The following is a 12,508-nucleotide window of genomic DNA, read 5'->3' as shown; positions in this document are numbered from 1 at the left end:
AACTATTTACCCCTGACAAACGACGCTGTGTTGCTGATTTGCTTTATCTATGCGTATAAAATTATCAATGGTATAATTGATTTTGAGTTCTTACTATATCTGATTAACTTTCAGGCTGCTCCGCGGCAAACTCGTTCTCATAATTTGCTAGCTTACGAGACAGTTAGGTTATCAATTGTTAAGCGCTCTTTGTTTTATAGATTAGCACACGATTACAATACTGTTTCAACAGATTTTAAGGTTTTTACTTCTGAACGAAACTTCGAAACCCAACTGAAGAGAATATTGTAAATTGAGAGGTAAACCTTTTTTATTATTTGTTTTGTTAGTTATTTTTATTATCTTCTTTGTTTATTTTGTCTTTCTATCATTTTAGTTTTTTTTCGTGTTGAAAGAAGAGAATAGAAACATGAGAAAAATCAGTTCCAGCCAATTGGCCTTGTGCTGTATGAAATTTAGTGAATAAGTAAATATATAATGTACTATTTATTTATTTATTTATTTATTTATTCGTAATGTATTATTCCCTCTCTACCTGGTGTTCTTCTTTTATGTTTTATTTATTTTATATAGAGCCAACCATGCATCAAGGGGCTATCTGAATAAATTGTCGATGTTCGACAAAGATCTGATGTTTCTAGTGGTGTACGGTTTACGTGGGTATAAACACGATAACGAATGTCAAAGTGCCATGAAAGCAGCCTATTCAGCAATGCAGTCACTACACCGACTTCATGGTGTCCAAAATGTCTCTATTGGAGTAACAACAGGTGATTAATTCTCTTACGTGTATGCAGCTTTAGATTTAACATAAAAATTTACTCTACAGAACAAACAAATAATTATCAAAATAATGGAACACGTGTAGTTTGCATCACGTAAGATGGATGAAGTGTTAACTCTTAGGATTCGTGTACGGTCCCTGATCATTGCGGGTGGTGATGGGTGGTCATCTATAGTACGTCAAACGGGGTTGGACGCTGGTGTGTGGTTAGTTTGCGCAAATGTATCTAAGGTTGTAGCATGTTAGTTGTGTCGCGTGGGAAAGTGCCCAAGGGGATAATAGCCTTCAGGATCCACAAGAAAATGGATAGACGATGATTGGAAACATGTAATATAGTTCGAAGAGTCCTCTTTCTACTTATTTTGAACAATATGCTCTATTTATATATGGCAGAAATCAAAAGAAGGTTATACATTGTACGCTTTTATTCCTACCGTGCAATATGGCTGCTCCCTTGTGACTATGTAGACTGGAATTTCTTGGTATTCATTAAGTCCTTTGAATACACTAACAAGACACCAATGCTTATGGTGATATTTTAAGTGACCAGCTGCATCCTATGCTCCATATGTTGTTTCCGACCAATGACATAATTTCCCAAAACGAAAGTGAAATGAAATGAAATCCTTGAGTTTTACGTCCCACGATTATGCTGGGTAGGCTAAAGGAGACGGTGATTGAAATGAAATCTTTGAGTTTTACGTCCCGCGATTATGCTGGGTAGGCTAAAGGAGACGGTGATGATGAAAAGTGAATGAAATGATGAAAGTGGGAGGAAACAGGAGAACCCCGAGGGAACCCAAGCAAATAGTGTTTGTCCACCACAAAGTTCACTTGGTGCGAGCTGGTATCGAACCAGGGACCCCATGCACCAGAGGTGAACGCTCTACCATTCAGCCATCGCGGCTCCTTCCCAAAATGATAGTGCAATGATTCATAGTGCTGCTTTCATGAACTTCCATATAAACTACAACAAATACCCTGGCCACCTGATCATCAGATTTAATACTGAACTTTTTTGATCAGTTCTTGGTGGTTAGATCCTATATGCTCTTCTCTATTCTAGTTGACGAAACTGAGTGTTGTGTCATATAAAAACTCGTATAGTATGCATATGGAAACCATGCATGTATTATATGCCTCTATTCGACATTGAATCAGAGTTGTTCTTTAAGCTAACGCTGGTACCATAAAATATTAATCAACTAAGTTTTATTTCTTTCGAGTGTTTCCATTATTTTGATTATCATCTGTATGTGTCATGTATTTTAGTTTGAAACGGGGAAATTACCAAGCTTAAATGTACGTAGGTATAGTATTTAAGATTTGTTATAAACGTAGTTTCTCTTACTTTTGTTTTAGTAATGTTGCCTATATTTTCCAGCAATACCTAATCAGATGAAAAGTATCTGTACTTTAGAGGACATGACAAGAGAATACGTAAGTGCATGTCACGCAAACAAATTTTTTAAAACAAAATTGGAAAGCATTCATAGCACTTAATACACCCAATTAAAAATACAATGGTACTGAAATATGCAAGTTGTATACATGTATACAGAAATAGCTCACAGTAAAATCTCTAAATATACAAATATGTAGAAATTAATGTTCAAAACAAGGATTATTTTCCACTAAATATTTAAGAAAAGTTTCTTGCAAGGGTATCAACTCAGTACTTGAACTGACCAGTTGCTTGCACATCTTTGCTGTAGTTATTCAATAGCATATATCGATTATTATCTGTTACTCGTTGACAGGTACTGCATACTGTGGTGTTATAGGACATCCGTTACGGCGAGAGTATACTGTGATAGGTGCTGCAGTTAACAAAGCAGCCAGGCTCATGATTGCGTATGTGAACCAAATAACTTGCGACGAAAACGTATTTGCCTATTGTAAACTGCCGGCTCAGGACTTCATACTGCAAGAACCGAAGAAGCTTAAGGGATTTGAAAATGTTGCAGCAGTCTATCAATACTTTGTTGAAGAAAGGTAAAATTCTTGCTTCTATCCTATACTTAAAAAGAAAGGAACGATTAGTTGGCTAGTTTTCTGTTTCGAAGTTTATTGTCCTTTTTCAACTTCGAGGCAATATGAGACGCCAACTTACACCTTAATGCGTGTGCCTCCATCGGGGATCGAACCTATATTTTCCTCGTAGAAAGTACATATATTAGCCACATAGCAACAAAGAAGCTTTGTGTGAAAGAGTGAGAATCGATAAGAAGAAGATGCAGAATGAATTACATTCAATTTTGTGAGAACTAAAACATAGAAACAGAACTTGACCTTCACATATATATTTAAGCTTTCATATGGTATTCCAGTGGTGCTATTCAGCCAGTTCGCACCGAGTCACTAGAACTTGTTGTTAAAATATTTCCAGTTTGCAGAATCGTTTGTTTTACCCAGACATGACAGTAAATTTTACAGTGTTATATCCAAGATCAGTAAATTTTAGTTTAAGGATCCTTGATTCTAGAAATCCTTACAACTACAATGTTAAGCATTGATCTCTCAGAACAAGGTATAATCTTTATTTCTTTTAAATCTCAAGTGCTCACAGAGTAAAGATTCTCTCCCAACAATCGGGGATCCGTAAACTGCGCATATATTTAGATTTAGGAGGGCCACGAAGGAATACTGGTGAAATATGCCGGGCCGACAGCAAAGGATAAATCCAATATGTCCGCCAGAAGGTCATGCCAATCGACTTTTGCAACCAACCTCTCATCCACTTCCCATGGACAGATTGACTTAATGTTTTGCAGGTTGAGATATGTATGAACATTACACATTACGGTGAAGCGTTTTGCACTTTTGTTGGAAATTACATGACGGCTAGTGCGGAAAAGGTATCATCAGTGGCACTGACCTTACTGATTTTTTAATTTTCTTTTTGGACAACTTCTTACCCTCCCGCAACGGACTTAAAGTTTTTAAATGTTTGGTTAGGCACAAACAAATAACACAAATGACAGAAAAGCTGTCATTTTTAGAGTTTCCTGATGGGTATAATACAATTATTTTATTAAACGAAACTTGTAGTAATGCCAGTAAATAATTTTAAAATGTTTATGACTCAAAGTACAGCCATATCAGCTCAGTTGTTGGAATTAATGTCCAGATTTTGTGTGGAATGCCACGTTAACGATGATTATAGGCATAGCTCTTGATATAACTCGATTTGTTTTTGGCGACTCTTCGCTTGTTATGTACACCGACAGCAAATGCCATCTTCAAGCGTCATCGCAACGTCCGGCTCCATCCAGAAGATTCGCTGGATCCAGCTCGCCTCGCTGGGTCCAGAACTTACGCCGACGTTTCTAGAATATTCTCGCTCGAAGTTCGGCTGTGCGTACTTCGTCGAACCAATCGAACAGGCCAGTTTATTTCAGTTTAAGCTTTAACGGTTTTAGTTCGCTACTGTTTCTGTTAAGACAGAGAGTTTGTGCATTGTACCTAAAGTTACAGTCTTCTTAGTGAGATACGATTCAGAGAATAACGCGGGAAAGTGTAAAACGAGGCTTATTTGGCACTCCAAGTGAAATGAGTGAAGTGCAATTACACACGTACGCTAACGTTATGCGACATTATCATTGGTTTGGAAGTGGTTTAAGTGGTGACGAAAGTGTAACTAAATTACCAGTGACTGACATTTGTAAACTAGTTGGACAAAGAGTTGTACATATTTGGCGTAAAACAAGCATTCCTATGGTTTCAGAAAAGAGAGTTTCTGACATCTGAAAACATTTTATAATAATTTTCGCACCAAGGAAAAACATTTCAGTCGACAAGGACAAGAAGCAACATTTCGTGCAGGTTTTGTTGCACACGCGGAAAATTCTCTTTTTAATACTGTGTCTTGCAAATGTAAAACCGCCGAAGATTGCAACTGTGACAGAACACGCAAGATTCCAAAACGAGAATTCAAGTTTCTTTTGGACCACAAAACATCACATAAAATGAGCATTGGTAACATTGGCGTCCGAACAAACAAATCTCTGTCAAAGATGTTTCCCGGTAAAGTGAGAAGATTTAAGGGCGGACAACCAAGAAAGACGCTGGAGATGTTGAAGCAAGACCATCAACTAGTGGGATTAGGCATAGGCACAGGTCAAAGATACTGGCGTCGTAAGGGGAATCCAGCGAAGCTGTTGAATCGGGAAGCATGTCGGAATCTGTCTTCGAGGCGCGACCAAGAAGGAAACATACCCTAAAGCGCATCTGTCTTCAGGGAAGGCAGAGTTTAGAACTGGAGCTTTAGACAGACAGATTGCTTTCATCGATTCTGCCTTACTTCAGGACGCGAGACTCATAACGCCAGAGGACAAAAATCTTGTTTTTGACAGATCTAAGGTACGAAGAGAAAAAGATAAACTGGGTGAGAAGATCCAGAAAGAAAATGCTCACTTAGGCCGAACAATTACAAGTATCTACTTTGACAGGAAAAATGATGCAACTCTTGTGCAAGAAAAATTAACGGCAAACTACGAAGACGAGAGGTTACAGAAAAGCATATCACAGTTCTATCGGATTCCGGGTCAAAATACTTGGGTCATGCCACACCTAGGTCAGGCACTGGCAAGGATATTGCCGACTCTATATTGGAGCTTTTAAAGAAGAACCAGTACGACGTGTCAAGTCTTGAGGCAGTCAGCAGCGATGGTGAAGCCACGAACACAGGATGGGATAACGGCGTGATAAATCAGAAACAAAGATCCCTAGGAAAAGAACTGCAGCATCTCATTTGCCTTCTTCATACCAACGACTTGCCATTTCGACACCTGGTTACCGAATTGGATGGTAGGACGACCGGACCCAACGCATTTCCGGCCCCATCCGAAAGAAATTAAAGGATTGTGAACGTTCACCGATCATCTCCTTTACACCCATTCCCGTTGAATGGGTATCTGAAATGGAAAAACTAGATGGTTTAAGCAGCAACCAGAATTATCTCTTTGAAATTTGTAAGGCTGTTGCTACAGGAATGTTTACTACCGATCTAGCAAACAGAAAACCAGGACCATTATCACATTCACGATGGTTTACATTGGCCTGTAGGATGCTTCACCACTACCTCAGTACTGATAAACCTAGTTCAAGTTTGTCTACTTTGCCAGTACATTGTTAAAGTATACCTTCCCGTCTGGTTTTCAATACGGCGAAATCCTTCGTGCGAATTGGGCGCCATACATCTGTTTAGCACAGTTAAGCTATCACGTTTTCTGCCAGAAAATCTACAACATATAGTTTATTCTGTTCTACAAACAACGGATACTACGCTCATCATGAAAACCTGCTGATAGCGATGACAGCAGATGAAAATCCGCATATTCGAACATTAGGCTGGAGAAGGATAAAAAAGTGTCGCAACCAGAAGACTCCGAGATCAAGCCGCCCACGTGACTTCATTGTTCCGAAATTAAACTTTACAGCTGAAAATTACTACGACATGATTAATTGGCCTAAATCTCTAAGAGAGCCGCCAATCGCACGAAACATAACGGATCAGCAGCTTGAAGAAAACATCCGAACTTCAGCTACTCTAACAACATTCCCTTCCATAGTCAAGTTGTGGAACGCACAGTGAAACTGGTGTCCGAGGCAGCGTCAAAACAGTGCGGCCAGAACGCAAGAGATATCTACGTTAGAGCCAAACTGAAGTCTAGAACAAGAATGCCCCGCTTCGAGACCAAGAAGAACTACGCGACCTAAGGCCAAATATCAACGTATGCCTATAGGGGGGGGGATGTGCAACCACCTCGCCATGGTACGTTCTGGGTTATTTTGCGTACAGAGCAAAATAACCGAAGAGTTGCACAAAGATAATCGTGTTATATCAAGGGCTGTGCCTATAATCATCGTTAACGTGGCATTCCACACAAAATCTGGACATTAATTCCAACAACTGAGCTAATATGACTGTTCTTTAACTCATAAACATTTTAAAATTATTTACTGGCATTGCTACAAATTTCGTTTAATAAAATAATTGTATTATATCCAACAGGTAACTCTATAAACGACCACAAGTAGCTTTTCTGTCACTGGTGTTCTTCGTGTTGCCTAAGCAAACACTTAAAAACTTTAAGTCCGTTGGGGCAAGGTAAGAAGTTGTCCAAAAAATTTTAAAAAAATCAGTAAGGTCGGTGCCACTAATGGCACCTTTCCCGCACTAGTTGTCATCGGATTTCCAACAAAAGTGCAAAACGCTTCACCCTACTACACATCTACTGGTTTGAAATTTTGCAAACTTTGACGTATTAAACCCAATATGGCCGATCAAAATGTTAATGTGTCAACGACTCGTGTCTGGAAAACGAATTGTACTATGGAAGTACAGTATCACTAGACGTGTGCGAAAAGCATTAAACGGTTCCAATTAACGCCATCTGAGAACCACTATGGCCGAACAAAATCCTGAACCAAATAGGTCGTACTACTACGTAAAGGTCCGTTGCCACTAGTAGGTGAGGAAAATAGTACAAATGGATTACTATTTCTACATCGTGTATCCAATATAGCTGCGAAATCCAATATAAACCTTCAACCTTGGGTTCAATACGTCAACGTCCGCGAAATTTCAAACCAGTAGATGTGTAGTGTTCATACTTATCTCAATCTGCAAAACATTAAGTCAATCTGCCCATGGGAAGTGGATGAGAGGTTGCTTGCAAAAGTCAATTGGCATGAACTTCGGGCGGCCATATTGGATTTATCCTTTGCTGTCGTCCTGGCATATTTCACCAGTATTCCTTCGGGGCCCTCCTCTATCTAAATATATGCGCAGTTTGCGGATCCCCGTTTCTTGGGAGAAAAGCTTTACTTGTCAGATATCACGGATGAGAACTAGGATCACATGAGTGTAGTGGTAATGGTTACTTATACTTGAAACGCATATATATATATATATATATATATATATATATATATATATATATATATATATATATATATATATATATATATATATATATATATATATATATATATATATATATGTAGATAGATAGACAAGCATCTATCTTTGATAAGTTCTTTCCAAGATATTCGCAGTGCTATCTTATTTCGTCACACCACCTTCTATTTAGATGCTGTGTAGGTCTCTACTTCTTACTTGTGATATTCATATATATATATATATATATATATATATATATATATATATTTGGTCTAGGAATTAATTCGTGCGGTTGGTACGCACACATTGAAGCTGTAGTACAAACACAAGTAGTCCATCGCTAGCTACCACTTTCGCCCATCTGTCAGGCAATGTACGGATTCCGTGGCGAAAGAAGTCATCCTTGGAAGCGATCCAGTCAGAGACCCATGTTTCGATATCTTCTGAAGAAGTAAACCGCTGTCCAATCAAATCGTTGTTCATGCAATCGAACAAGTAGTAGTCCGAAGGAGCAACGTCTGGTGAATACGGCGGGTGGGGTAAAACTTCCCATCCGACATTTTCTAAATAGGTTTTGACCGGTTTTGCGACATGTGGGCGAGCGTTATCATGTTGAACAATAAGTTTATCATGTCTGTTCTCCCATTCTGGTCGTGTTCTGGCCAGAGCTTGCTTCAAACGCATTAATTGTCGTCGATAACGTTCTCCATTCATAGTTTCACCCGGTTGCAGCAGCTCATAGTATACCACACCTTTCATATCCCACCATATGCACAGCATAACCTTTGCACAGTGAATATCTCGTTTTGGTTGTGATGGACCTGGTTCACCTGGTTTCACCCAGGCCTTTTTTCGTTTAGGGTTCTCGTAATGGATCCACTTCTCATCACCCGTAATAATTCGATGCAGAAACCCCTTTCTGCTCTGTCGTTGAAGTAGCAATTTGCAAATGGTTTTTCGTCTTTCAACGTCTCTGTCTTTCAATTCATGTGGAACCCAATGTGACATCTTTTGAATCATTCCCATGGCTTTCAAGCGTTTGGAGACTGTTGTTTGATCAACGCCTAATGCTGCTGCAAGTTGTTCCTGCGTTTGACACGAATCCTGCTCGAGCAATGCTGTCAATTCTTCGTCTCGAATTTTTTTTGGCTGTCCAGCTCGCTCTTGGTCTGCCAAGCCGAAATCACCACTTCTAAACCGTGCAAACCACTTCTGACACGTTCGCTCAGCTAGAGCATGGTCACCATACACTTCCACCAAAATACGATGACTTTCAGTCGCACTTTTCTGCATGTTAAAGTAATGCAGCAGGACACCCCGCAAAAACACTTTATCAGGCACAAATTGCGCCATGTTCACTTAACTACAAACTGGTGTTGTTGACGCTTTAATCCACTGCCCTATACTACGAACGATACGCGATGACAGGGGTTTGCAACACATGTGTGGATACACGGAACTGTGGGACGCTCCGTTCGTTGCGCCATCTCTTGTCCACCCGCGCGAATTAATTCCTAGACCAAATATATATATATATATAAAGAGTGAGAACTGGTTGTTAAAAAATACAATATGGATTACCACTTGGTATTACAATATGGATTTGTGTCTGTCTATGACTTTAAATGTTTATAGATGATGAATAGAGGCTGGGTTCATATACACTAGAAACCTAAAAGTAGGGGTTCACATATGGAGTTACGATGGTCGTTCAAGTCAATCCGGGACTTTAAAAAAAAACAAATAAGAACAATAAGAATAAATTTCAAAGTGTGGAAAGATGATTTATTTTTCCACATAATCTTCAGCTACAGGTATATACTTATCCCAGCATTTAACTAACGCCTGGAATGCTTCGGCATAGAAAGATTTAGTATTACGACGGAATCATTGTAGGACATAATTCTTCACTTATCATCATGATGATGAATTATTGTGTTCACTGTCCCTAACGGGAGATAACACACCCTTGCAATTTCACGACAGGTTATGCGATGATTGTCCAGGATCAGCTGCTCCACGCCATGAATGTTCTCAGGAATGACTACCGTGGGCTGTGATCCACCACGATCGGGATCGTCAATAATAAAGATACTGCCATCTTTGAAGCGCTTACACCATTCAAATGTCTTACTGCGACTAAGTGTCTCATCACTTTACTGAGCCTGAACTCGTCTGTAAATTTCAGCAGGCCCTCGTTCACTAAAAACTTCATCACAACATGCTGTTCCACGTAGACGTTCGCACTGTTGTCCGCCATCTTGGATAACGGTCTATCCAGAAGCGCATTAAATGAGCGTCGTCTACCAGTAACAGGACATAGGTACCAGTTTCTACTGCATATAAAACTTCCAGCCTAGGCGTCCATTTAAACTTGGAAAGAAAAAGTCCCGGATTGAGTTGAACGACCCTCGTAAAAGTTAGAAACAAATGGACCATATATAACATAATATGCACTTCAGAAGCAACTTACTCGTTCCAGATTCACTTGTTTTCAATGAGTGATTCAAAAGTAATTATAATAGGATGTCTGTAAAAACATAAAAATCTAAATGAATTAATTTACCTTCTCTATATTCTCAATAATTCTATGATATATATACGACTAGTCAAGATGATAGCATAAAAATGGGAAAAACGAAGTGAAGCTGCCACCAAATAACTTTTCTTGGAAAAAGTGTCTTCGAAACATATGCATGTTGATTTGGATTGAAACAAACTGTTCGGAACATTAATCTGACAAGGACGGGCTTATCTTTTACATTTTCAACTTGGACAGAATTTAAACAAAAAGTAGTTTTCCTAACAAGTTCGAGTGATTCATAGAGGAATGTTCCTTGAGTTTTCAGACGCTTGTCAAAAATACACCACCATAAGGATGGTTCTTTTGTTTAGAAAAGAATACTACAAAAACATTATTTCCATTACTCAAAGTGTGTGGGGGAAAGGGTATCCAAAGTATTTCCACTTAAGTATTTTAGAACACGCCACTATTCAAAAATTAGGGTGAACAAAATTTATTACACACCTTCTGAACATTTGATGCTAAATTTAGTCTTAACAAATAAACTCAACATTTTGAGTTAGACAATATTAATACATGCATACATGCAGTGGCGTAACTAAAGGCTTGGGGGCCACCTCGCAGACAGCGTGGAGTGAGGCCCCTTCTCTACTCCTACTTCACGAGTTGAGGTCCTCTGATGGCCTCCCCCCTGCAATAATAAGTATTGCAGATGTTCTCCACGTATTTTTATACACGCTTTATCATGTGACAAAGTTACTTACGTCTCAATGTCTAGTTTTACAGAGTATCTGGATCAACCGCTGCACTGCATTTCGATATGGTGCAGCAATATCAGGAACCCTTTTGATAACTGTACTTCTTTTTCTTCATATCGAGACATTTACTCCAGCAAAAATATACAAATCTTATCTGTCGGGACCATTGTCAATGTACAAGATACTATGCAAACTAGATACTATGCAAGATACTATATACAACTGCCTTTGCAATTAAAGAGCAATTTATGATTTCTTACCTTATTAGCGGTATATTCAGTTGTCCAATTTGATTTCTTCTGAATGACTTCTCCTATTTCTCCGTATTGCAGTGATGAGAACGTAACCACCAATTATCCACTTCTTGGAAGAAGAACTGAGTTGACCACCATCTTAAGTGATGTACACCTATTGGCAATTAATCGCAAAAGAACCGCTAGTGGGTCGTCTATTCGTATCCAGAAGCCTTTGAGTGACGATAGACTTTGTATGGTTTTGGTGACAGGAGAAAGTCGGATGGGCAAAACTAGATTTCTGGAAGGCGTAATGTCTGAACTATCGCAGATGGATATCGAACCTGCTTTCGTGTCAGCTAATTCTGGGATTATGAAAGAGGCATATGCTGTGATACGTGAGCTCTTAAACCAAGCTCTAAGAGTTGATTATTATACAAACATCAATGAAAGGGAGGAGAAAATATTTCAAGAATTTTACACTTTGAACTGTTCTGATAATCTTTGTTATTTGAATCAAGTATTGGAAGTGAAATTCCCAGTAACTGATGAATACTTGCGGCAAACGCCAGATGAAAGAAAGGCAGTAATGGAATCTTTGATTTCCTCTTTAATTCGCAAGGTAAGGAAAATCGTAGGGTTCTAATGGACTTATCTAATATTTTTATAGTCTAGCACATAATCATCCAAATTTTCCAAAAAGTAAGTAGACAGAGAAGTTTATGCTATTTTTTTAAAGGTCGAACTTACACCTACAAAAAATTCCACCATTGCATCATTGCAAAGTACGGAAGCGATGTATCAGATAACCAAGAAAGTTCGTGCGGTTTTCCTCACTGATAAAAACCTTAAACATCTATTTTATTCTTCGAAATAATCACCATTGGTTTTAATTACATGTTCCCAACAAGACACAAACTTATAAATGACATTTTTAAAAAAACTTCTGGAGTCCAAAAATTGCAGTACAGTCTTTGTAACATCGTTTTGTTTACGGAACTGCTGTTCCCACAGGTTAGAGTCCATGGCCAAACGCAGGTAATAATAAAATGGGACGACGCCTGGGAAATAGGGTAGATGAAGCAGAACTTCCCAGCCTACTGTTTTGATAACCTCTTTGGTCCCTTTTGCCGTATGAGGTTTGGCAAGATCGTGGAGGAGGAGAACTCCTCTTCTGTTGACCAGTGATGGCTGTTTCTGGAGCAGTGCAGCTGAAAATCTTTTTTCAATTAAGATGAGTAGACCTCGGTTGTTGTGGTATTTCTGTTTTCTAGATATTCATAGTGAACTATGCGAGCAATG

General features: G+C 38.9%; 1 protein-coding gene across 1 annotated transcript; it reads left to right on the top strand.

The window, feature by feature from the left end:
• Positions 1-607: 607 nt before the first annotated feature.
• On the top strand, positions 608-11,997 carry LOC145673461 (adenylate cyclase type 10-like). The gene is made up of 3 exons (XM_081743182.1): positions 608-770; positions 2,545-2,779; positions 11,306-11,997. Exons 1-3 carry the CDS (start codon positions 614-616, stop codon positions 11,850-11,852), a joined length of 939 nt encoding a protein of 312 aa, XP_081599308.1. The 5' UTR covers positions 608-613; the 3' UTR covers positions 11,853-11,997.
• The last annotated feature ends 511 nt before the right edge of the window (positions 11,998-12,508 follow it).

The sequence above is a fragment of the Thermobia domestica genome, chromosome 16 (genome assembly GCF_964235325.1).
Source record: "Thermobia domestica chromosome 16, izTheDome1.hap1.1, whole genome shotgun sequence".
In the NCBI taxonomy this organism is placed as follows: Eukaryota; Metazoa; Arthropoda; class Insecta; order Zygentoma; family Lepismatidae; genus Thermobia; species Thermobia domestica.
This window is presented reverse-complemented; position numbering and strand designations above follow the sequence as displayed.

Excerpts from the sequence above, each read along its gene's own strand:
- LOC145673461 (XM_081743182.1), top strand. The coding sequence starts at position 614 with ATGTTCGACAAAGATCTGATGTTTCTAGTGGTGTACGGTTTACGTGGG. Across the intron at positions 771-2,544 it reads CTCTATTGGAGTAACAACAG|GTACTGCATACTGTGGTGTT; the intron begins GTGATTAATTCT and ends ACTCGTTGACAG. Across the intron at positions 2,780-11,305 it reads CAATACTTTGTTGAAGAAAG|TGATGAGAACGTAACCACCA; the intron begins GTAAAATTCTTG and ends TCCGTATTGCAG.